This window comes from Centruroides vittatus, unplaced genomic scaffold (assembly GCF_030686945.1).
Source record: "Centruroides vittatus isolate TY-2023 unplaced genomic scaffold, ASM3068694v2 contig_1776, whole genome shotgun sequence".
In the NCBI taxonomy this organism is placed as follows: domain Eukaryota; kingdom Metazoa; phylum Arthropoda; class Arachnida; order Scorpiones; family Buthidae; genus Centruroides; species Centruroides vittatus.
In genome coordinates this window covers 551,411-577,143 of record NW_027121087.1, presented here as the reverse complement: position 1 = coordinate 577,143, position 25,733 = coordinate 551,411, and the positions used below count along the sequence as shown (strand labels likewise).

Sequence of the window (25,733 nt, the reverse complement as noted above, 5' to 3'; positions counted from 1 at the left end):
AGAGAGGGTTGAAAGACCATTCTGGATATTCCATCAGGACAACGCACTAGACGCACTAATCCATGTAGCACACACTACATGGTAGTGTGTGCTACATAGATTAGCACACACTACCATCACGGCCCATGTAGCACACACTAAATGGAAGTGTGTGCTACATGGATGTAATGCATTACATGTAAGTAATGCATTTTAAGATAATTTTTATTACTTTTTAGTTATCTTAAATTGAATTTTATGATTTTATGATAAAATTGAATTTTATACACATTTTATGAAGTTTGTACTGGTATATTACGAAATAAGCACTTGCTTAAGAAATCGTCAGTGTTTTATCAATAGTACTTAGAAAGTTTTCAATATTCTAAAATAACTTTCGAAGATACTTAATATATTAATGATCACAGAAATGGCTCTGAAAATATTGAATTTACAACTAATTTTATTACCGCAGCAGATTTATTACAGTATTAGTATTCATAGATAATTATCTATCTTATCACAAATAGTTAAGTGCCTTGTAAACAGTACAGCAAACTTATTTCTTCAATTTACATTATCTTCTTTCTCGAAATTCCTTGTAAGCACGTATACTTCATGCCTGAAAAACAAAGCGAAATTATGATTTACATGTTTGATACTCCGTCGGTGGTAGTGACGACGGAACCATTTTACGATTTAAATGAGAACTAACGTCTTATCATTAGAGTCATCAACCAGTATTCAAAATGTATTTTTAGAAAGAACAAACCTTCCAATAGTTTCTCCTTGTTCTATGGTATCAGCCAACTCCATGTTTTTCGTTTCCGGTAAGAAGAACACTAATAAACCTCCGATAAGTGACAAGGATCCAAATAATGCCAGAGGAAAAGCTCTGTCTATTTGGGATGCCTGAAATGACAATATCTCCATTACGGTTAGCACAGATTCTTCTAAGCAATTTATAAGCTAAGTCATTACTACTTGCCGCTTCTTTCATGAAAGGAGCAGCTATGGCTCCAATTCTTCCTACCGTCGAGCAAGATCCTAAACCAACGTTGCGGACTACAGTGGGATAAATCTCGGACGATAGAAGATATAACGAGCTAAACGATACGGACAGACTGAATCTGGACACAACAGCTAAACTAATGAGAACGTTATGAAAATCTGCAATGATAATTATTGAAAATTGTAAAAATTATTTAGCACGGAAAGAAATAATTGGATATATTTGAAACACACCTCTAGGTACGGCGATAGCTGCCAGACAAGCCGATCCACTAACTATCATGCAAGCTATTTGCGTGTATCTCCTACCAACAAATCGCTGAAAGTAGTAATATGAAAAACCCGCCGGTATTTCTACTAATGCAGCAAGAAAGAAAAACAAGAGCACGTCCAACCCAATGTCGTCGGCCGAGAATGATAACCCGTAATAAGATATTACGGTGGATATCCTGTAAAGAAACTCCTTTGTACAGTCAATGAATAAAGGCCTTTCGTATATAGTCTAACAACGATGTTCTTACAAAAACTTTAAGAGAAAATAAAACTTACCAAGCAAGATACAAGATAAAAGTCATTCTTCGTAAATTGGGAGATTTCATTACATCCGAAAAAGTCGCCTGTTTATTCTGATTTCTTTTATTTTCCTAAAAAGATATTATTTTAAATTTCACGAACGTTGATTTAAAGGTTCATTTGTTTTATTTTAGAAAAATTAATGACCTTTTCGTTCAACTCGGATATGAATTTTAGTTTCTCGTTCAAATGATCGATTTTTCTCTTGTTTATTTTTAACGCATTTCTAGTCACGTTTTCCGCTTCGTTGACTCGTTCTTGAGAAAGAAGCCATCTCGGAGATTCGGGTGTAATCCTGTTGTCGATTTAATTGTTTTAAATTTAAATATTGATATTATGAGACACCGTAAAATAAAATCAAAGGTGCAAAAAAAAAATCCTTACCACCACAAAAGAAGAAATATTAAATAAGGCAACGTATAAATTAAATTTATATAAAACCAGTCTCTCAAAAGCCAGACGAGGCCAGGAATAATCATCTGTCCTAATCCCCAACCGACTTTGTTGAAAATCCCCACAACTACTCTATAATCCTTTCCGACAACTTCAGTTACTATACATAAAAAGCCGATAAATTAATTAAATATAATTTATACAGACATTTAAATGTACCAGTGTGTATAACACGTACAAAGAACATATACAATTAAGCCGGTAGATGCTAGTCCTAGGCCGAGAAAAAACCGAGATATTGCAAACAACCAGAAATTTTCAGCAAATGTACATATCATGCCGAAAACAAATGTCCACGCCGAGCTTAAATAAAGTACGGGTTTTCTGCCAAATCTATTTATAAAATACTTAAAATTACAAACAAATTTTATGTTAATACGCAAAACTTAGAAAATGACGTTTAATGAATCTTACTTATCTGATAATTGTCCTCCGATAAAAGTAGATAATAAATATCCGAAAAAGAAGAGAGATTGAACTAACGACGGTAAAAATGCATTTTTGCATACCAAATTCCACTGTAAAATGAATTTTGAAATTGGAATTTCACAAAATGACAATTAATTTTGTTTTTAACAATAAAATAATTTTGATCTGTTTACTTTCTCAGTTATGGTCGACTTGTAAAATGAATGATCGTAATCCCAGGATTGACATGGTACTCGAATCTCTTCTCCTTTTTCTGTAATGCTATAAACATCACACTGATCACGTGTCTCTTTATCGGCAATTTCTTCCAATTGAATACTAAAATTTTTCCATTTTTCAGTGGTAGTATTAGAACTGTTTAATGGTGTCGTGCACCAGTAATTTATTTTCGGTGCCATAAAGGCCATTCCAAACATGTACCATTCGTTAGGAATATTTGTATATATTATAAGCATCATCAAGAACAGCTGCCATTTACCCCAATGTCCAATGATATCTGTTATGTCTTCCTCCTTGTCGCTCTCACTGCAATATTAAAATTTATGTAGACCTGTATTACTTAATATCAAGTTTATTCTTTAGAAATTCAAATACACTTAATTTTACACTTAGAAAAAATATAGATAGCATTACCTATTTATTTCCTTAGATGTATTATTCATAATTAGAACTTATGGTTTATAAGCAACTTTGAGGATATAATGTGTTTTATATTATACCTTTCTTCTCGCTTAATCTTGCTTACTTTTAATAACTTTCTTCTGTTAACACAAAATAAAAAATTAAAATTAAAATATTAACAATTTTCTGGAAGTTTTCGCCATAAAATCTATTATTTATTCAATTGGATTCTAAACACAACCGAATTTTGTATTAATATACATAACAATAACAAGCAAACAAAAAATTTAAATATAATATTCAACGAATTTTAGTGAATTTTTTTAACATTTATTCGTATCGAATTATAGCAAATAAAAATGTTTTTGTTTATTATCCTATTATCTATGTATTATTAAATATTTATACAGTTTTTCTTTATATAAATTAATGATTACTACTTTTGGAATGAGTCTGTAGTAGTAGGTTACCGATTTAAGAATGAAACTATTGTTATATACGAAAGCTAAGGTAATTATATACAAGTGAACTTTGTATTGTATAGTAAATCATGTTGACAACGATACAATCTAATTAAAATATAAAGTAAAATTTACTAAGGAATGAATGTTTTAATTATCTTAAGATTATTTTATAATTATCAATCAAATTTTTCGCGTTAATTAAAGAAACAATTATAGTTATGGATAATAAACAATATAAAATATCTCATTAATTGGGTTATTTAAAAATGGCAATAAATAATTCATAAAATTTTCTTAGTTTTCAGTTCCTGCTATGAGGTAAACAACTTTTATACAGAACAATAAAACAGTGTTTTTGAGGAAACCTAAAATAACAAAATATTTTTAATATAGCTTTACGTTTAATAGACGTACAGTACTTATGATTCGAATGGGCGTTAGTAAAGAGAGTAAAATAAAAACCTTTGACACCAGAAATAAAGTAAACAAAAGCAATATAGCACCCGGTACATGGCAGGTTACGATTTCACGCAAACTTGCCAGAATAAATTAATGGAGGACATAGCAGATATTACTAATGCACACGCAGTAGCGCAATCTACATACGAACACCAACAATCGGAAATGACAAAGTTTCCATATAGCATGTACTGCATTTATACCGGCGAGATACTTTCACATTTTGCATTAATTAAGTAATTGTTAAGGCAACAAAATGGCAATAAAGTAATTAATTGCTATAAAATCCTCTAATTTTACTACGAAGACTATTATTTTGGCACAACCGATTAAGTGTTAGAAAATAGCAACGTATATCTATTTGTCATAGATTTAATTTCTAGTACTTGTGCATTTCTGTCAATACAAGGAAGAAGAAAGCTTATTACATTTTGATTAATCAAATTACAAAAAACATAAAATAAACGAGTAGTTATTAATTGACATAGTCACTATCTCAAATTACTAGTGACTTGTCCCTGCACATTATACATTTCCTGTTACAATACAGTCGTGCCGGTCATCTACCTAACTCCTTTCGGGGGAAAGGTATTAGATAAATGAAAATTCTTTTTCGATATTAAGGAAAGACAACAGAGGGCGACAGTGGAAATGTGTACGTCTGCAATATGAAAATTGCAGCCCAATCACTGATATCTGTCATCGTATCATATAGGAAATGAACTAGTCTAGTTTTTCGTTCCGTCAATTTAGACTTTTCTGGTATGACAGGGTATTTTCTTATATGTGTTAATTTAGATCAATACAGTTTATATAAGACTTTCTACCATACCAATATTAAATTTTGTGATAACCTTAACCAGTTATTTAAGTTTTAGGGCTTATTACACCAGCGAATGATATGATAAACATAAGTAGTTTATTAGTTCTTTATATAACTACAGTACTTTATCACAAAATTTAATGTAGATACGGGCAAAAGCAATAAACGATATAAATATGTTAATGTAAAATAAAATTAATAATTAATCCGAACTGATTGCGACTACTGGCAATTCGTATTTAATGAAAAATTTAGATTAACGGGAGTTTGATGGAAAGGATGCCATGCTTATCCTTTGAGGCCATTTTTTACTGTTGTAAGATAATTTTCAGCAGGAAATAGAGGTTAGAATTGTTGGTAAGTCAAACAGGGTCACAGAAAGAATGAGTAGCAATGTTGACAATACGTGACTTGAGTTTAGTTACGTGATACACATGAGCTGCAAATGTACGATTGACAAGCCCAATTATTTTAATTAGGGAATGATAGAAGCTGTTCGGATTACAAGGGGATCAGATTAGCGAGACCATAATGTATTTCAGTGACCAATCACTTTCAGGACTGCCGATTTTAATGAACAGGCGTGAAAGTAGTCTAATATTTTCCTTGTTGGGAGTTTGAGATCAACCTGTAAAGTGACCTTGGCCTTCAGTTTAACTTTACGTGAGAATTAACTATGGATTAATTTCGATATACGGTAGGCTTATAATCCATTTATTGTAACCAAAAATATTGACACAAATAACCTTACGAAAGATTGTCTATCAAAGGTGAGTTCTACAAACCACCTTTAAATTCTGATCAGCCAGTTTGTTGATGTCAACACCTATGGCTGCAAAAACAATTTAACGGCACCCAACGATATTAAATAGATTTATTTGAGGAAAACAAGAAGGGGGAAATAACTCATGAATACTTGAATTCGTAGCGGAATAATTTACGCCGAGAAGAGGATAAATTCGACAGTAACAAGAATAAAAGTTTTAGCAGATTTTGACCAGTTTAATGAATAATATCTTAATTCAAAATCCCTTATCTCTTAGTAAAGAGCTATTGTACTCTATTGTATATTCGAAATTTAAAGTGCTGTTTTAGATGAAATTAGGTTACAAAAAACAATTTAACATCTACTGAAACTTGAACGCATGTTTATAACAAGCCTGAAAAATTCTGGTCCAGGAATTTTTTTCAGGGTATGTAGGAATCCTGGATACATAATTGAAAAAATTACACAACCACCTAAAAAGCAGAAAACAATAGCGATTTACGTATAAAATTATTACCCGAATGTATAATTAGTTGAATAAACACAGAAATTATTAGTTTATTTGGCTACAATTTGAAAAAATTGTAGATCTATACATTCCCACTGTCATTCGTCTGTCCTTCCTGAATCTCGAAAACGGAGTAAGATAGATTAAATTTGAGACCAAATATAGCATAGAGAAACAAGACCCCGATTAACTATGTACGAATTTCCGGTAAAAACCGAAAGCCATGTCATGTTATTTCAATTCAAAAATTTTCTCCCGAAAGGTATTAGATCGATGACTTTATCGTTAGAGGGAAAAGTATGATGTACAGGGGCAAGCCAGTACCAATTTGAGGTGGAAAGCATATAATTTCAATTAAATACATTAAAAATATGATTAAAAATTGCAGCCTTGCATTGTGACGACGTCACAATAAATAATTGCTCGTTACTATTGCATTTCGAAAACATCTAATAGCTATTATTTGCAAAAGTTCTGATACTCTCTTTATACATTTAAAATAAATAATTTAAAGAAAATTATTTATTGTGACATCATCACAATGTCGGGCTACAGTTTCTAATTATATTTTAAAAATTGATTTAATTCAAAATGTATGCTCTCAACTTCAAATTAGTGGTGTCTTCTTCCCGTACATCATACTTTTCCTGTTAGCAGTAATCATGCCTGTCATCTAACTCCTTTCAGGGGAAAATTTGAAACTGTGTGTGTATTTATTTCGTCTGGTTTGGCAGGTTTCCGTTTTAAACAAGGGTTATCGCTCTGTTCCGAATAATTTTTTTCGTTTAGGCATGCTTTCGTTTTATTCAGTTTTCGTTCTTGACAGGTCTTAGTGTACTATTTATTTTAAACACTATTTATGTTTTATTCTTTACAAAAAATGTGTTCTTTATTAGTTAGCCTTTAATATGACGAAGAAGAACATGTTGTTCAATGTCTTCACTTATACGAGATGTATTCAACAAACATAAAAGGCCTATATATATAACTCTTATTTTGTGGACTCAGGACGTATATTATTTATTATATTTATGCATATTTATTTATTTATCCAATTATTTAATTAAAATATACGCAACTGCTGTAATTATTTCCGTAATTTATTTGTAATTTTCTTTTTTTTTTTCTGTTAGTGTTACCCTAGGTATCGAAGATGGCGGCTCGTCTCGGATCCCAGCAATCAGAAGACAGAGAACAGTGGGGACGCACGTTCTAACCTAACCTAACCTATTCTAATATTGGGCCGGATGGCCGAGCGGTAAAGGTGGCAGCCTACCGCTCTGGGGGACCCGGGATCGAATCCGAACGGGTCGAATAATCCCCAGGAATTTTTCGGGGGGTGGTCCGTTCGGATATGTCGGGCCCCGTCCCTCACCACCCGGTCGCCCCATTGTGGGCCTGGCCGAACCCATAATGGGCCTACCAAAAGAGGCCCTCTTAGTGCCCACAGGGCGGAAAGAGTTAAAAAAAAAAAACTTAACCTAACCTATTCTAATAAATTACCATAATTATTAGAATAGGTTAGGTTAAGTTAGGTTAGAACGTGCGTCCCCACTGTTCTCTGTCTTCTGATTGCTGGGATCGGAGACGAGTGCCATCTTCGATACCTAGGGTAACATTAACCTTTTTTTAAAATGTTTGTTACTTTTTGTTACATCTATTAATTTTTATTTCGTTTATAAATTTATTTTTAAATTACATTTTGAATAATTTCTTTTTTCATGTTTGTTCGATATTAAATTTTCATTATTTTCAACATTTTAAAGCATGGAATAGTATCAGGCTTGTAATAAAGTTAATAATTATAATAGTTATAAAATATCAAGTTGAAATTTAAAAATATATTTTATTCTAAATCAGTTGATGTACTAAATTATCATCACTAAACTACGCTTTTTTACTTTGTTTTTTTTTTATTGCTTCTTTTTTTTGTTTATGCTCTATTTTGAGCATCAAGAATAAATCGTTACCATGGTGCCTATTGTTTTGTAATTAATTATAATTATTTATAAATAAATAAATAAAATATAACACTAATAATTAATACAAAAAAACTATAGAAGACAAATTTTGAAAGGCAAAACACTTACAGATAAACACTTGTAAAAATTTTCACATTAGGCTGGAAACTACATAATTTTCACAACAATTTATAAGTTGTTAGCACAGATCACTTACATCGACGTAAGTCTCATTTCTAAGTTGCATACATAAAATATGAAAAGCTTCAACACAAATTATTACTGACTCAGCTACCACACTACAAAATGATACGCTATACAATCTTAGAAGACAACGTACACAGGATATTCCGAACCATAATCACAGACAAAATAGTCCACCACAGCCGACTAGATGTCGTTAACACAAAGTCTCGTACGTCACAGACATAGTTACTCTAAATATCCACAACACGCAAAACGATACAATACTAAGAGAATTAGAAAATATTGAAAACTTGTCCACAAAGCAAAGCATCTGCAGAGAAAAGAGAAGGAACTTACTTGTCTATAGTCCTCTGCTACAGAGGAAATTCTCAAATACAGACTTACGTAGCCTACGGCATGCAAAGTAGACGTAAAAGGTTTTCTTTATCTATACCCTGACCTTGATCCGGTATATTATTATACTGTACATTGGTGTCAACAGATTAGATCGCAATTTTTCATTAACATAATTACAGTTAATAAATATTTGAATTTCTATATCAGTGTTAATAAAAAAACTTTAATTACTAATTTGTTTTAATTAATATAAAAATAAACTTGAAACTTTTTCCACTCCAATCGAACTGACATTCATTAAGACTCATTTAGTATATAGAATACAGGATAGTTCTAGAAACATTTTATACATATAGTAGAGATATTAGAAAGTTAGTTATAAGAATGTTCTGTACTGAATATGTTCCATACACGATTTAAAATGATAAGGAATAAAAATTTTCGGGTTAATTTCAAAGCTATTATCATAAATTTCAGCAAGAGAGGGGGGGGAGTAATGGCTCTCAGCCTTATTTACTTAACTGCATCCTGACTTAATTTTCTAACAATACCATTTTATCAAATAACTGTCAACTTTCACACCTGGGAGTTAATCGTTCGTCCAGTTTAAGCAACTAAATGACGCTTTCTAATAACCTCTTGACCTATCGTCTCAAGATTGTCAATTGAATAGAGACAGAGACTGAACGCCAAGTCAGTCGTCACCCGTTTTTCCTACAGTAAAGTCGCCGCCCGATCGCCTTGGATTAAGGGGGTGTTGTCACTTCCGGTGCGCTGCCTCTCACTCCAGACCGAATCCGATTGCCAGCGCACGTGGCCGCTCGAGTGACCGAATTAACCGCCGTCTCGGCTCCCGCGTTAATCTCGACACGGTGGTGTCTATTCTGACAAGGCGTCGAAGAGGTGCCGACCCTCCGGTCACAGCTCCATCCTTGAAGCAACTTCTAGTACAATGTTATATTTCGTATAATTTATAGTGTGTAGAAAATAATTATTTATATTCTTTAAACTTTTTATATAAAATATTTCTGAATAATTACAGCATTCACTAGCGGTCGAGTAAATAAAACCGTTGAACACTGGTTGTGAGTTCGCCCCTGGTCAACGGACTGGTCACGTGGAGTTTTCGGGTTTTCTTCACGTTAATTACACCTAAATAGGATCAGTTTCCTTATCCTCTTGAGATCCACTACTAAAAAAAACTTTTTTTTTTAATTGAAGCTTTGTTATATTATTGACCTTTGGGTGTCACTTGTTAGTGAATTATCATTTTTTCAATTTTTTTGTTTTCTGTCATTAAAAAATGGTATGTATCATATATGACATAGTGGATGTACAAAATCTGTACAAAATGCAAACTGTTCTGTTGATGTAAAAATGGTTTATTTGACTGTTTTTGTACAATAATTGACATTTTATATTTACATATGACATGCTTTAAAGCAATTTTTATTTGTCACAAGGCACAGATGGATTTTGCATTTGATACAGTACACTGTAGCTCATACACTTTTATATCAGTGCATTTGGCAGCAGTGATTTTTGCCATTTGCAATGATTTCTGGCATGTGTTTTGCTCAACTTTTGCATTGTATTTTTCTGGGATGTAAAGTTGGAGTATTTTTTCATTATTTTCCTTTTCTTCGTCATCTTCATTGTTCATTTTTTTATTTTCTGTACTATCTGAATGTAATAGCCATTTTGAAACTTTTACTTTAAATTTCAAATATTGAAGTGTGTTTTTTTCCTCTTTTTTATCGCTCTGCTATCTCTTCTGTAGGCTATCCAAAAATTGTTTTCATTCCATCAGCAGTAAAGTTCAAAAGTTTTTCCAGGTGAATCAGTGATATTTGATTTGTGCATGCCATCATCAAGCAATGACATCAAAGAGATTCTCAGGAATATAATTCAAGAAATATTCTTCAGACTCACACTCCTTACCCTTTCAGGGTTCTTCCTGAATGCAGGAGCTGGTAGCAACGGCTTAAGTCTATTTGTATGGAGCCATGGTGGAGTCTGTTACTGCACTGATGTCAAGAAACTTCCTCTATTTACATAGTTGAAGCATCATTTTCGTCATTGTCAAATGTATTATCTAATGACTTACATTCTTCAGGACAGTGTGGTTGATAAATGTTCTGACTGGTTTAAATGTTTGGTCACTGTCTTCATCACTGGACCAGCCTTCCAGTCCACACAAATTTCTATCAATATCAAGAGTCCTATCATGTTCCTTCCTTATTTCATCTGTTGACACTGAAAAATTTATAATAAATGTCAATGATTTAGTTTTAATATATGATTCATGATATTAATAATTTATAAATTCTTAACAAACAAAATCCTGCAGACCAGATAAATAACTATACAAAAACAAATCACAGAAATTAATTTATTAATAAAAATAAATAATTATTTTTATTAATAAATTAATTTAATAAAAAATAAAAATAAATAATAGAATACATATTGATGACTAAATGACTAAATAACTATAAAAGTAAATAACTTGCCAATATGAAAACAGTTCATAGGCTGTAATGTAATTATTGTAACACTAAGAACCAACGTGTCATATACGACACATTCAAAAGTTAGCTCATCTCATGAAATACTGTTATTAATATAGTTTTTAAAAAATACTCTTATATAATCTTAGAAGTCTCCTGAACAAAAGCCCGTTTAAATTGTAAAATTATAATCAATAGTAATAGAGAAAAATGAATACTTACATGAAACAGGCATACTTGTGATCACTTCCAAAAACATGTGCTCAGACAATCACTTATATTTTCTCTATTTAAAATTTATTTTGTATACTAGTACTTTCTATATATTAACAGAACTTATTATACTGGAAATTATGGATGCAGATATTTAGTCTTACAGATCATAAATAATGTTCTTTATTTAGTTCACAGGTGAACTAAATAAACTATTATAACTAATCGCTATTAAAACAGCAGACTAAATATCTGCATCCATAATTTCCAGTATAATAAGTCCTGTTAATATATAGAAAGTACTAGTATACAAAATAAATTTTAAATAGAGTTAAAAAGGACACAAACGCATAATAATTAATCTCTTATATTTTCCATCTCTATCACAGTGGGATGCATGAGGTTTAAAAAGCTTCACTAAACTCTAGTGATGAAAGGAATAACTAATATAATTGTTTAGCAAGCAAACAAGAAGAGCTGCTTATCATTCTTTGGAAGGAAAATTGTGTGTCATATATGACACACAGCATCCCAAGAGGATAAAAGACTTTCCGGGTGGCATTTCCCACTCGACAGGTTGTCCATGATTAGGGTTTCTCTAACGGGATCCCGGCTGTTTTTTAACCCCGGGAAATATCCTGGGAAACCCTGCAAATTTCTTAAAAGTTCACTTCTTTTTATTTTGTGTTAAGATTGAGGAAATTTTGCAAATAGAAAGTACATTAACTCATAAAGTGTCAGAATACATTTGTATTTATTAATTTTAAGCCTGCTTATTCGTCTTCTAAATTTTTATTTGTTATGGCATGTCATTAATTGTTAATAATCAATATGTAGCCTATTTGTGACAAGACTCTGAAAATTCTTTACTTCTTTACCCGTAATATCTTGAATAATTGCGCCGATTTTGTCTTAATATTTAACTATGCACAGTAGCTTCAATAACTGCATTATGCCTGATTGTGCAAATTGGACAAGAATACAAACGAGTACGAAGTTTTTCTTCATAAACCTGATTATTGAAGCCAAGTCAACTGCCGAATTATCGGGCCATAAACTCGATGCCGCTATTAAAGCAGCTGTCGTAGACAAATCCAGAATACTAGACAGTAAAAGAAGTACTGCAAAGCATATCGAAAACGAATTAGAATTCTTCGAGGATACAGGTGAAAAAACACATAACATCTTCTTATATCCCAGGATTTCCCAGGAAGTCTTTGTTTCAATTAATTTGCATATATTTAATTACAAAAGTCAACGTAGACTATTTTTGCTGTTTTAAAATGTTAAGGATTTATTTTATTTATTCAAATAAAATATTTATTTATTTATCAAATAAAAAATCGTTTTCGTAATATTTACTATTATTAAAGTGAATTTAAAATAATAAAAAAATTAAAATTAAATTAAACATTTTAAAGCATAAACATATTAAGAAACAATATCTTTATGCTTTAAACCTGTGTGTAAAAAATAACAATAATTGAATTGTATTGTAACAAATTCGTCAAAGCTTTTCGTTGTTGCCGGTATTCACAGGGAGGTGAACTTTGAGAAACACTAAATGACTAATAAAACATCTGAACGTCTAATATGAATAGAACTTTCTTTATAATAAACATTAATTTACACTTTCAAATTTTATTAATTTTAATTGCTGGAATTTACTAAACTTTGTTTTTTATTAGGTTATCTTTTTTACTCCTCGCAAAAAGCGGGCCTTTCTTCTAAATAAAGGTAGTTTGAATGGAGGTAGTTTCTAAATAAAGTTCAGAAACTACCTCCATTTAAATATTTTTCTGTTATCCACTAAAACTATTATTCTACACCACTAAACCTGTAGAGGTTTGGAGAAAAATAGGTAGGATCATGTGCTAATCAATATAACTATAATTTTATTTTTATTCAGTAAATATCGCTGTTTAATAATATAAATCCAGATGAGGATAATTTATAATCAACAGAAGTCAATGTTTCAAGGCAGTAATAACTTAGTTTTGCTAGCATAAATAAATATTTTGACTTTAGTACTAAATAAAGCCATTCTTAGAAGTTTTCTAGTATAACATTGTTAAGAAATCACATGGAATTGTGGATTAGATCGAAAAATAATTTACAGTGAATGCAATTTCGATTAAATGCTACATTTGTTAATATGATGTGCACTAGATTGATAATTTAACCAACATTTCAATAAGATATAGTTCATAGGAATAACCTTTTACAGTTATTAAAGTTAAAAAAATAAGTACTTAATAGTAATTAATCTAATTTAATTGATCAATATAAATATTGGATTCAATTTAATAAATTATTTCGTTAATTTAGTTGTAATTTCGTTCTTTTAAAGCATTTTTTGCTCTCGCGAAAGGATATAAAAGTTACCAACTTCTTAATTAAAATTTGTCAAAATTATTTTAACTTTTCTTAATTCGTATGTTCACTATATTATAAATGTACTTTTTTTCTACTTGGTAAACAGTATAAAGTGATATTGCTATTATTATAAGTTAATAAAAAGTGAATATTCTATTCACTAACAAGCAATTATTTATTGTGACATGGTCATAATGCCGGGCTGTAATTTTCAACTACATTTTTAATTTACTTAATTGAAAATATATGCTCTTCACCTCAAATTACTAGTGGTTTGCCCCTGTATATCGTACGTTTCCTTTAATAATAGAGTCGTGCCGGTCGTCTACCTTCCGGGGGAAATTTTTGAATTGGAATAACGTGACTTCCGGTTTGCATCGGATATTCTTATATAGTTAATCGGGGCCTCCTGCCCATATTTGGTTTCGTCTTTCATGTATCTAAGTCCGTTTTCCAGATCAAAGAAGGACAGATGACACAGATGGACGACAGTGAGAATTTATAGGTCTACAATTTTTTTAAATTGCAGCATAATAATTTTTCTGACAATCTCTCTGTGCGTATCTGATGATTATTTTGATAATTACTTTACGTGGAAACCTAAAGGTTTTACGAGCTAAAAATATATTCTACACTACATTCTGGAAAAGCAAATTAAGATATTTGGGAACTCCCTCGGTAAACTTTAGAAAATTTCGATTTTCGAATTCATTACAGTATACAGTCAAACCTGTTTTTATGCGAGGGATAGGGACCGCATTAAAAAAAACGCATAAAAAAAATCTCACGAAACTTCACGAATGGCTGTAAATAATAGTTTTCGCGACACAATTAAAAAATATTTTTTTTATGCGGTCAACAGGGACCGCATAAAAAAGTCTCACATAGAAAATAACTCAAAACCGTACGAAATAGAATTTATTGACAACAGATGTCAGCACTTGACTGCATCGTCTGGTCTATCGTCTGTTTTACATATTTTTGTCCAGGTGGTGTTTTGTTGACTTAAAAAGTAAATTATTTCATTTTTCGCATATTCATGCAATAATATTACTATAATAAGTGCATTTATGCTATAATAAGTTTATTTAGCTATAATAAGTCAACGTAAGACATGACGAATCGCACGAGACTAGTCGCCAACTATACCGCACAAATTAAAAATTCGCATTAAAAAAATCGCACATAAAAAGAGCGCATAAAAACAGGTTTGACTGTATTAATATAAGTTAAGTTAGAAATATTTATTAAATCTTACATTTCAGTTTTTACTTAAAATAACTCTATAATAAAAATATACTTTATTATTATTCGTCTAAATTAACCTTATCATCGAAAACTAATAAGTAATAAAAAAAGTAATAGTGTTTAAACGTATGTGAAATAAGCTAATCAATAAAACATAGACTATAAAAGTAATATGAATACTTTACCCAAAAATATAATTTTTCCAATGATTTTTATTTCGTCATTTATTAAGGTTTACTCTATTGTAATAAACGAGAATATTTATACTGTTTTTACACACACAATTCGGAACAGTCGGCGCTTTCGAAATACACAGCCCATGTTATTTTAGTCTGCATTTGTGTTGCTTAGTTACGAAAGACTGAGTAGACAGTAAATATTTATAGTTGACACAGTTTTTCTAGAAATTGGTACTTTATTATAAGGTTTTTTTCTTATATTCAAATATATTTTTGATTTAATGATCCTATATTTTTTCTCTTCAATTAAAACACACTTCTGTTAAAATATAACATGTTATTAAAAACTCTGTTATTGACCATTTTTGCGCTGTTAGGACTTAACTTCATGATGTTTTAATTTTTTATATAAACAATACGTTGATTAACTAACTGTAAACAATCACATATTAATTAAAAAAATCGATGGTAAGACAAGAAAATGCTGTAATTTAAAATAATCCGAGCATATTAATAGTTTATTTAGTTTCTTTTGAAAAAATAGGCATACAGAGCGGTTAAATTAGCCAACAGTACGAACGACGTGACACAAGTCGCCGAAGAGTGAAATTTGAAACATTATAGCACCTAAGTTTGATGAATTGTTAAATGCGACGTTTCTATAACAGTCTTTACGTCATTAGTGTCCTGCTTACAACGAGAAATAACGTTGTCTTTATAAATATGCGAAGTCTGATCGATCGCCGTACGTCACGACCCGATATCCAAGCGAGACGTCATGAACTACAACTAGATACAAATCTTGTGTTCGATTACATCAATGATGTCAGTTGCCAAGTCATTGACTGCAGTCATAATGGTCTATTTTGCTAAATTTACAGTAGGAATGTGCAAAGTTTCTTCTGTGTGTTGTGTATAAATATATAAGCGGAGAGCTCGGAAAGTTAAGTGAGATTCCCTTTCATTTATAATGTAATAATATCGATAAATTATCGTATGAAGATAAGTAAAAGCTGGCAAGGGTTCTGTCTCGACTTTCCCGGAACTCGAACAGGAAGTCGAGGAGACCAGGATGCCTACGTCACTTAAATACAAGTACTGTTCTAGTCACGTTTCTTTCAACAAAAGTGGTAAAGATAGAAGATAAAATTAGAAATTGGCTGAAAATTTTTAAAAAATATCTACAGGTAAAAATAAATCTACCTGCACCTATTTGTTGATTTAAACGACTGATTATGTAAAATTTAAAATAACTTTTTAAGAATGTTATGTTAATAGATGATACTGAGTGTTTATTTTTTGTGCGAACAGAAAAGGTTCCGCTAATTTAAATAACTGCCAGCAAGAAAGTATATTTCAATGTATCACATCCATATATATACAGTATATATATTATTCAAATATCAAAGAAATGTATTTATTTTTCACATGCAGCAAATGAATTGATTTATTAAAAGTGTGCATGTGTGTGTGTGTTTTGAGTGTATAAAGATGCATTGAATTTTGTGTTTCTTTGTAATATAATAAAAGAGTTTTCAACGAGACTCAAAATTTACTTAGTATAATCTACGGGTATTGAGAAGAGTGGATAACTACTAGATATCTATGTGGATACCACATCGCTGTGTTATCTGCGATGCCCTACCTGTATGTTATGCACATTCATCGGTAAAATGAAAAGGTTGAACTTTTGAAATTTATTCGATATTGTTTGGTCAACACAGTACCAAATTTTAAAAATTGGTAACAGATATCAGCGATTTATTAAACTAAATTAAATTGTTGTTACATAAAGTTAATTAGAGTGCAATTTGAAAATGTTCTAAACCCACTGTCGTCTGTCCGTCCGACCGCTTGTCTGTATGTCCTTCCATAATCTCGAGAACGGTGTTAGATACATGAAAGTCGAGAGGAGAAATGATAACCTTAGTCTCGATTAACTATATATGAACTTCCGGTCTACACCAAAAGTCAGGTGAATTCACTTAAACATTTACCCTATTTTAATTTATTTTTTATTTCGAACATATTCTCGTGCTGTAAAATAAAAGATTTTAAATATTCTTTTCACCTACATAATACCGATGTGCGATGGTCATTAGGGAAATTTGCATTACAGAAGCAGTAATTTTGAAGCTAATTACCTAACTCCAACTTTACTAGATGTTAATATATTGATATACAGTATATAGTGTATATATAACATTTATATAAACACTGCAATTACTCAATCTCTAAATCAATCTATTAAATTATTTCTTTATTTACAGATAAAAAAACACTTTAAATACTAATAACATTTAAATAAAAAAAGAGCAATTACTTATTGTAACGATGTGACAATACCGGGCTGCAATTTCTAACTTATTTAATTTAAAGTATATGCTCTTTACCTCAGATTAATAGTGTTTTGCCCCCTTCACATCATACTTTTCCTGTTAGCAATAGTCATGCCGGTCATCTAACTAACTCCTTTCAGGGGAAAATATTTGAATTGAAATAACGTGACTCCTGGTTCTTATTGAAAATTCGTTTATAGTTAAAACAGACCTTCTGCCTCTAGTATTTCCATCTCTGGTCTCGACTTTCATCTATCTAACTCCGTTCTCGATACTAAGGAACAAACGAGAGTGAAAATTTAAATGTCTACAATTTTTTCAAATTACAGCCCAATTATTTTTCAACTGTTTGAAAATTATCCAAATGAATATAATACATGTAAAAAATATCCAAATAAATGGTTTTCTGTATTTTCACCTTACTAAAAAGACACATATATAATAGGCTAAATACGTTTGTATATATACAGTGTATATATTAATTACTGCTACAATGGTTGACTGTAATGTTTTGAATCCGAACTGACCATAAATAATTCCGTAATGTTTTAATTTGAAAGCTTCAAAATCAATTATTATTTTATTTTTTATATGATTTATATTAATCAAAATCACTTTATCTGTTTTTTACGGTTATGGACTTTGACGGCCACGTGGTTCCAGACCTGTACGGCATAGATGAGTGCTGGCTGAATTGCACACCTGTAAATAAGCTTAGTAGCGTTAGGGCCAAGGCTTCATGTGTTTCTAGCAATACTAAATATATCAAATCAACTTATGCTCCTCTATACATCCCATCATGATCTATTGACCCTTACATGTATAAACTTTCTGCATTTACAGCACTGGTTAGAAAAACCTTCTTGTATTGTTCCAATATACGGGAGCACTTAAGAGAAATTAATAGAATTACAGAAATTGCTAAACTTTAGGGTATAGAACATCCTATATAGATGGACTCGTCAGGAGTTATGAAGAAAATAAAGATAAGTCTACAAAAACATTGATAGAATCAATAAATTCACATAAAACAAACGGTTGGAAGGCACTATAAATGAGCTGGAAACTTACAAAAATTCGAAGATAGTTTACAAAGAGCTCCTAACATTTACAACTTACCGAGAAATGATAAAGACAAACTAATGAAAGAACAGGCTGGAGTATACAAAATACCTTACGAAAACCAACAGCAAGGGGTCCAAAAGGATTACGTTGGAGTCACAAAAAGAAATCTCATGGTGCGAATCCAGGAACATTAGCACAATGTAGAAAAGGCCATTGTAATACAGTTTTAGCGGCAATGCCGCGGGTGGAAGGCTCTGTTATAAAGTGGAATGAAGCGAAAATCATTAAAAAGGTACATTCTCCAACCATCGCTATGGATATGGTAAAAATAGAGATTTACAAGAGCAGTGCCTGAACGCGAGAGATGCAAACGCATTACACTCAGTCTGGAAATACATTATTGAAGGACGATTTGGACATAAAAATACACTGAATTATGGGTCCTCTATAATCACATTTAGCTTTTGTGTTTTATTGTTAACCTTATAATTTTTATAAGTTATATAGTTAACTCTTTTGCATTTAAATTTGTATTTAGAATTCTACAAAGATTAAAATTTAAATTAAACATTCTGTTTGTGGAACAGTTTCTAAAAACGGTTTTAAGAAACCTAATGACGGCCTATAAAAGTGGGTTGAAAACGTTAGTAATTAAAAATTTTCTCCCGGCGAATGCATAGGTGGTCGTAAATTTGTAATTTATTCTCTGCTGAGCACGTCTAAACTGTATTTAATAGCACAGCCGAAATTTGAACTACAGTATAGTATCACTTTCCTTAGATAAAATAATTAAAATTATAGATTTCTACTCAAACAAGCCTAATTACAGTATAATACTTTCTTCTTGGATTTATTCCTAGCTATTTATACTGTATACAGTAACGCGTAATTTTAAGTTTTTAAAGTTAAAAACTTTTTAGAAAATATTTATATAAATAGAGAAAACACAAGAATAAATGATCGATGCATAATATGAAAATAATTTATATTACTACACATTTGCGTAATATGAAAATAATCTATATTACTAACTTCGGTGTATTACTAATGATAGATACTATAACTGTGTTAAACAATACTCCAGAGCTTATTGCTGAATTGTATCTACTTCACTATATTTAAATGATTTAAAGTATCTTAAAATGTAATTTATCTTCTATTATTTTACGGTATTTAAAAAATTCCGATGCTAAATTTTGAAAAAAAAATTTTTTTAGTATTGAATTATCAAATATCAATAATTGCAGAAAACGTGTTGTATAAAGGAATATTCCAAAGAGACCTAATAATCACAATACTATTGTTCAGTAAGCAACTACTCGGAAATAATTATGAACAAACTACCATATACTTCATTACAATTTTACTAGTTATTATTGAAGAAATTAAACGAAATTCTCGAATTCCCTCTAACTTTTTTATAATAAAATTTTAAATGTTTATCTCATTTAAATCAGTCTTTTGTCTATTCATTTATTTCTACAAACAATTTTCAAATGTATATTTTATATTTATAAAATTAAAATCACGTATATAATACATATACACTAATCATAAGATTTTATATATAAATACATATAACCTGTATATTTTATTACCTGTTCTAACAAACTGAAATTTAATCTACTTTCATTAATCGAGAGTAAATAAACTAAGCTTATTATTTCCATTCCCTTCTCGAATATCAATTGTTTAACGTTTAAAACGGATACAACTGTTGCATAATGGTGTAGGCCTATAGTGCGTTGAAGAATTATATGCCAGTGTAATTTAAAAAAAAATCTTTTCAATTATTTAAAGTAAATGGACAAACTTTTACATAATTATTTAATGTTATCTTCTAATGATTTACATCAAATATCACACAAATTGATTAAAACAGTTTTTGTATCGGTTTTTGTAATATAAATGTATTAAATTTAAATATAATAGAAAGAAATGATGGCGTTCGTTCAAAAATTGATCCTCCCCAAAGTTTAAAAATTTTTGCACACAGGGGTCCTTGAAAACATCGAGAAATGCAAAAAAAATTCGGGGGTAATTTCTGTATGTATGGATGTTAATGTGTGTGTGTACGAAGCTTAACAACTCCTGTGTTTTTTCTCGAAAATTTCTAAAATTTTTCACGGAGGTTTGCTTATTAGGGGGGTTAATGCTAATAAATTAGGCCGATTAAAGGTCGAGGGGTGAGGAGATAAAGATGGTGGTGTGTATCTCCAGGCATTTACAAGTTTTTATAAAACCCATCTCTACCCTGAAAATTAAGCTTTTTACCATTTTATAATAGTTAAAAGCTTAAAAAATTTTAATAATAAAACATTATAGAAGATGGCGTCACCAAATGTTAAGCAACTGGTTGCTGAATTTTTAATAAATTAATTGAAAGAAACGATTATAGTCTGATTCCATGAAAAATTTTAACCTTTGATGAAATATTTGAAAGATATACTGAATAAAGAAAAATTATTTATTGTGACCTATGCGGGCTGAAATATTTAATCGTATTTTCAATTTATTTAATTTAAAATATATATGCTCTCCACCTCAAAGCAGTAGTGGCTTGCCCCTGTACATCATACTTTTCCTTTAACAATAGAGTCGTGCCGGTCACCAAACACCTTTCAGGGGAAAATTTTTGAATTGAAATAACGTGAGTTCCAGTTTGCATCTATTTAACTCCGTTCTCGAGATTAAGGAAAGAGAAACAGACTACTATAAAAATTTATAGGTCTACAGCTTTTTCAAATTGCAGTCCAACAATCGTAGAGCGGTACGTTTATGATAAAAAGCAAAAACAGATCCATGCGAAATACCCTTTTCCAGTAACCGATTTAACTTGGCTGCTCTATCGCGTGATGCCTGCAAAGTATAGTTTAAAAGAACCAATTGGGTTAACAAAATCGTGCCCCCTCCACACACATACATCCATACATATAGAAACAAACCTTGAAATTTTTTCTCCACGTTTCAAAGTCTCGAGTCCGAAAATGTAAAAATCTTGAGGGGTTGTGCTTTCCCTCTGTCATATATACTTGTATCAGAGCTGAAAAAGTAAAAATAATAGATGAAAACATGTTTATTTTTAAGTAAATAGCTACAAATGGTAGTTTGCTAAAAATGTTTAATTATTTTATATTTATATATGTTACAGTCAAAACCCGTTTTTAGTTAGAACGCGTTTTAACTAGTTGAAACTAGTTTATACTGGATGTCTTTGTTAAAACCCGTTTTGTCTAGTTAAAACTAGAATTTACTGCTAGTCAAAAATGAATTTGAGTTAAAATTAGTTTTAACTAGACAAAACGGGTTTTAACAAAGACATCCAGTATAAATTAGTTTCAACTAGTTAAAACGCATCCTAGCTAAAAACTGGTTTTGACTGCAACATATAGAGTTTTTCGGGGTAAGATGGTAACCGGGGAAAGATGTCTACTTTTTGAAATTTTCAAACGGTGACGTCAGATATTGTCATGTGTTTATATGATGAATCGTTGGGCCAATATTGAGTGCGGAAAGCTGTAGTTGGCTACCGTTACCTCATTTTCTACATCTGAGAAGAATAAAAGCAAGAAAAGACGAAGTTTTTGTTGTGAAATGTTTCTAGAATCATTCTAAAAGTAAAGGTGAAAATAGAATGTATTAAAAATTGCGAAAAACAATTAATATGTGATGTAGTTAAGGTTCTAAAGTTTCCATTGTGAGCGTCATTGTAAACACAATATACAATTGTTTTTCATATACTCCAAAGTTTTATTTGAAAAACATGCTCAAGAATACGATATTTTCGTTAGAGGCCTCCAAAATCCAAATTATTGTTATAATTTCCTTCATAAGCAAAATGTTAGGCATCTTCCCTCGAATCACTTAAAAAATTCTGTTTTCAATCTTATCAAATGAATTTATTCAGAAAATTTATTTATAGAGTTTCGTACACTAGGTTGAAATGCCTTAGTGTCTTTCTTCAAATCCTAACAGGACGTTAGGAAAATAGTTATGTCTTTACTAAGCCAACTCATAATCTATTAACAAAAGCGTGACCCCTTAAAAAATTAATTAGAAATATTTGTATATAATTTAAATTTATTAAATAAAGTCATTACAGGTGTTTAATTGGCGAACTTTTTGCGTTTTTACAAGATAATTTTGTTAGTATAATTATGAGTCCTATATCTTTTGGTCGCTGTTAGTAGCATCTTCATTTACAAACTAATCAGTAAATGTACTGTATTTTTCATGCAATAATATTCTAGTTCTATTACAGCTTTTAAGAGCTGTAATGAATATTTTATTATCTTTTAACAAAGTATTTTTTAATATTATTAATAATTATATATATATATATATATTATTCTAGATGTACAACTTATGTTCTTGTAAAGAAATCGGAAAACGAAGAAGCAGTGGAGGATAATAGTACAGAAAATAAGTTAATTTAAAATATCCAATAGCAACTAACAGAAATGAAGTCGGTATATCTCATATTTCTTCGAAAAATACGTTGTCAAACATTAATCATCACGGGTAAATTGTTACAAATAAATAAATATCAATGGTCATTTGCATAAAATTTTATTAAAAAATATTAAATGAAAAAACTCCGAAACATCTTCAATTGTAAAAAGTATTGAGCATGTTATATTTTTGTTATATTCAGTTGTTTGTATCATTAACTTTTTGACTATAATTTACACTAAAATAGGTTTACAGTTTTTAAATACAAAGACAATAAACTAAATGAAAGTGAAGCTCTTACTTTCCAATAAAAAGAAAATATGTTTTGCTTTTATTTTATTTTTTAAAGTAACTTAAATTTAAATAAGGACTAAACTGGATTATGTACGGTATAAAAAGAAGATATTTTATAAATATCGATAAGCTTTTAAATACTTTTTAAAAATTACACTATAAAGATTAAAGTGTGTTTACTAGATTTAATCTAATTACGAATTGTATTTTTAGCATATTTTTTCATTCAAAATTACAAGCGTTTTACGTTGTGTAAACATTGTCATAGAATTATCAAAAAATGTCTCCAGAATTTAATTTAATTTAAAGTAAGAAGGCTGTCTAGACGACTTAGCCATGGAAGGAGGGGAAAGAGAGGGATGGGGAGGGTTGAAAGTAAGGAAGGAAGGAAGGTGGAAGGACTACAGTGGGATAAATCTCGGACGATAGACGATATAACGAGCTAAAAGATACGGACAGACTGAATTTGGACACAACAGCTAAACTAATGAGAACTTTATGAAAATCTGCAATGATAACTATTGAAAATTGTAAAAATTATTTAGCACGGAAAGAAATAATTGGATATATTTGAAACACACCTCTAGGTACGGCGATAGCTACCAGACAAGCCGATCCACTTACTATCAAGCAAGCTATTTGCGTGTATCTCCTACCAACAAATCGCTGAAAGTAGTAATATGAAATACCCGCCGGTATTTCTACTAATGCAGCAAGAAAGAAGAACAAGAGCACGTCCAACCCAATGTCGTCGGCCGAAAATGATAAGCCGTAATAAGATATTACGGTGGATATCCTGTAAAGAAACTCCTTTGTACAGTCAATAAATAAAGGCCTTTCGTATATAGTCTACCAACAATGCCCGTACAGAAAATTTAAGAGAAAATAAAACTTACCAAGCGAGGTACAAGATAAAAGTCATTCTTCGTAAATTGGGAGATTTCATTACATCCGAAAAAGTCGCCTGTTTATTCTGATTTCTTTTATTTTCCTAAAAAGATATTATTTTAAATTTCACGAACGTTGATTTAAAGGTTCATTCGTTATTTATTTGTTATATTTTAGAAAAATTAATGACCTTTTCGTTCAACTCGGATATGAATTTTAATCTCTCGTTTAAATGATCGGTTTTTCTCTTGTTTATTTTTAACGCATTTCTAGTAACGTTTTTTTCTTCGTCGACTCGTTCTTGAGAAAGAAGCCATCTTGGAGATTCGGGTGTAATCCTGTTGTCAATTTAATTGTTTTAAATTTAAATATTGATATTATGAGACACCGTAAAATAAAATCAAAGGTGCAAAAAAAATCCTTACCACCACAAAAGAAGAAATATTAAATAAGGCAACGTATAAATTAAATTTATATAAAACCAGTCTCTCAAAAGCCAGACGAGGCCAGGAATAATCATCTGTCCTAATCCCCAACCGACTTTGTTGAAAATCCCCACAACTACTCTATAATCCTTTCCGACAACTTCAGTTACTATACATAAAAAGCCGATAAATTAATTAAATATAATTTATACAAACAATTAAATGTACCAGCGTGTATAACACGTACAAAGAACATATACAATTAAGCAGATAGATGCCTGTCCTAGGCCGAGAAGAAACCGAGATATTGCAAACATCCAGAAATTTTCAGAAAATGTACATATCATGCCGAAAACAAATGTCCACGCCGAGCTTAAATAAAGTACGGGTTTTCTGCCAAATCTATTTATAAAATACTTAAAATTACAAACAAATTTTATGTTAATACGCAAAACTTAGAAAATGACGTTTAATGAATCTTACTTATCTGATAATTGTCCTCCGATAAAAGTAGATACTAAATATCCGGAAAAGTAGAGAGATTGAACTAACGACGGTAAATATGCGTTTTTGCATACCAAATTCCACTGTAAAAGAATTTTGAAATTGGAATTTCACAAAATGACAATTAATTTTGTTTTTAATAATAAAATAATTTTGATCTGTTTACTTTCTCACTTATAGTCGACTTGTAAAATGAACGATCGTAATCCCAGGATTGACAGGGTACTCGAATCTTTTCTCTTTTTTTTGTAATGCTATAAACATTACACTGATTACGCGTCTCTTTATCGGCAATTTCTTCCAATGGAATACTAAAATTTTTCCATTTTTCAGTGGTAGTATTAGAAGTGTTTAATAGTGTCGTGCACCAATAATTTATTTTCGGTGCCATAACGGCCATTCCAAACATGTACCATTCGTTAGGAATGTTTGTATATATTATAAGCATCATCAGGAACAGCTGCCATTTACCCCAATGTCCAATATCTGTTATATCTTCCTCCTCGTCGCTCTCACTGCAATATTAAAATTTATGTATTACTTAATATCATGTTTATTCTTTAGAAATTCAAATATATTTAATTTTTCAAGTAGAAGAAATATAAATAGCATTACCTATTTATTTCGTTAGATGTATCAATATTATTCAT

At 30.6% G+C, this 25,733-nt stretch overlaps 2 protein-coding genes across 2 annotated transcripts in view; one reads left to right on the top strand and one right to left on the bottom strand.

Moving 5' to 3' along the window:
* Positions 1–424: 424 nt before the first annotated feature.
* Positions 425–25,733, bottom strand: LOC136969333 (organic cation transporter protein-like). The gene is made up of 20 exons (XM_067263462.1): positions 25,699–25,733; positions 25,250–25,598; positions 25,063–25,166; positions 24,827–24,981; positions 24,580–24,748; positions 24,345–24,492; positions 24,163–24,257; positions 23,848–24,062; positions 23,672–23,772; positions 6,044–6,051; positions 2,619–2,970; positions 2,431–2,534; positions 2,195–2,349; positions 1,948–2,116; positions 1,711–1,858; positions 1,540–1,634; positions 1,225–1,439; positions 968–1,149; positions 752–891; positions 425–601 (listed from the first exon to the last, which is right to left on the bottom strand). The coding sequence occupies exons 1-20, from the start codon at positions 25,731–25,733 to the stop codon at positions 547–549; spliced, it is 2,994 nt and encodes a 997-aa protein (XP_067119563.1). The 3' UTR covers positions 425–546.
* Positions 20,110–25,733, top strand: part of LOC136969331 (uncharacterized) — a 127,628-nt gene continuing 122,004 nt past the window's right edge. Inside the window, exon 1 of the mRNA XM_067263460.1 lies at positions 20,110–20,162. The gene's annotated coding sequence lies outside the window, so the exon portion shown is untranslated. The remainder of the gene's footprint in view (positions 20,163–25,733) is intronic.

Excerpts from the sequence above, each read along its gene's own strand:
- LOC136969333 (XM_067263462.1), bottom strand. The coding sequence starts at position 25,733 with ATGAATAATATTGATACATCTAACGAAATAAATAG. Across the intron at positions 24,258-24,344 it reads TATCCGAGTTGAACGAAAAG|GAAAATAAAAGAAATCAGAA; the intron begins GTCATTAATTTT and ends ATATCTTTTTAG. Across the intron at positions 1,859-1,947 it reads ATATTTCTTCTTTTGTGGTG|GATTACACCCGAATCTCCGA; the intron begins GTAAGGATTTTT and ends AATCGACAACAG.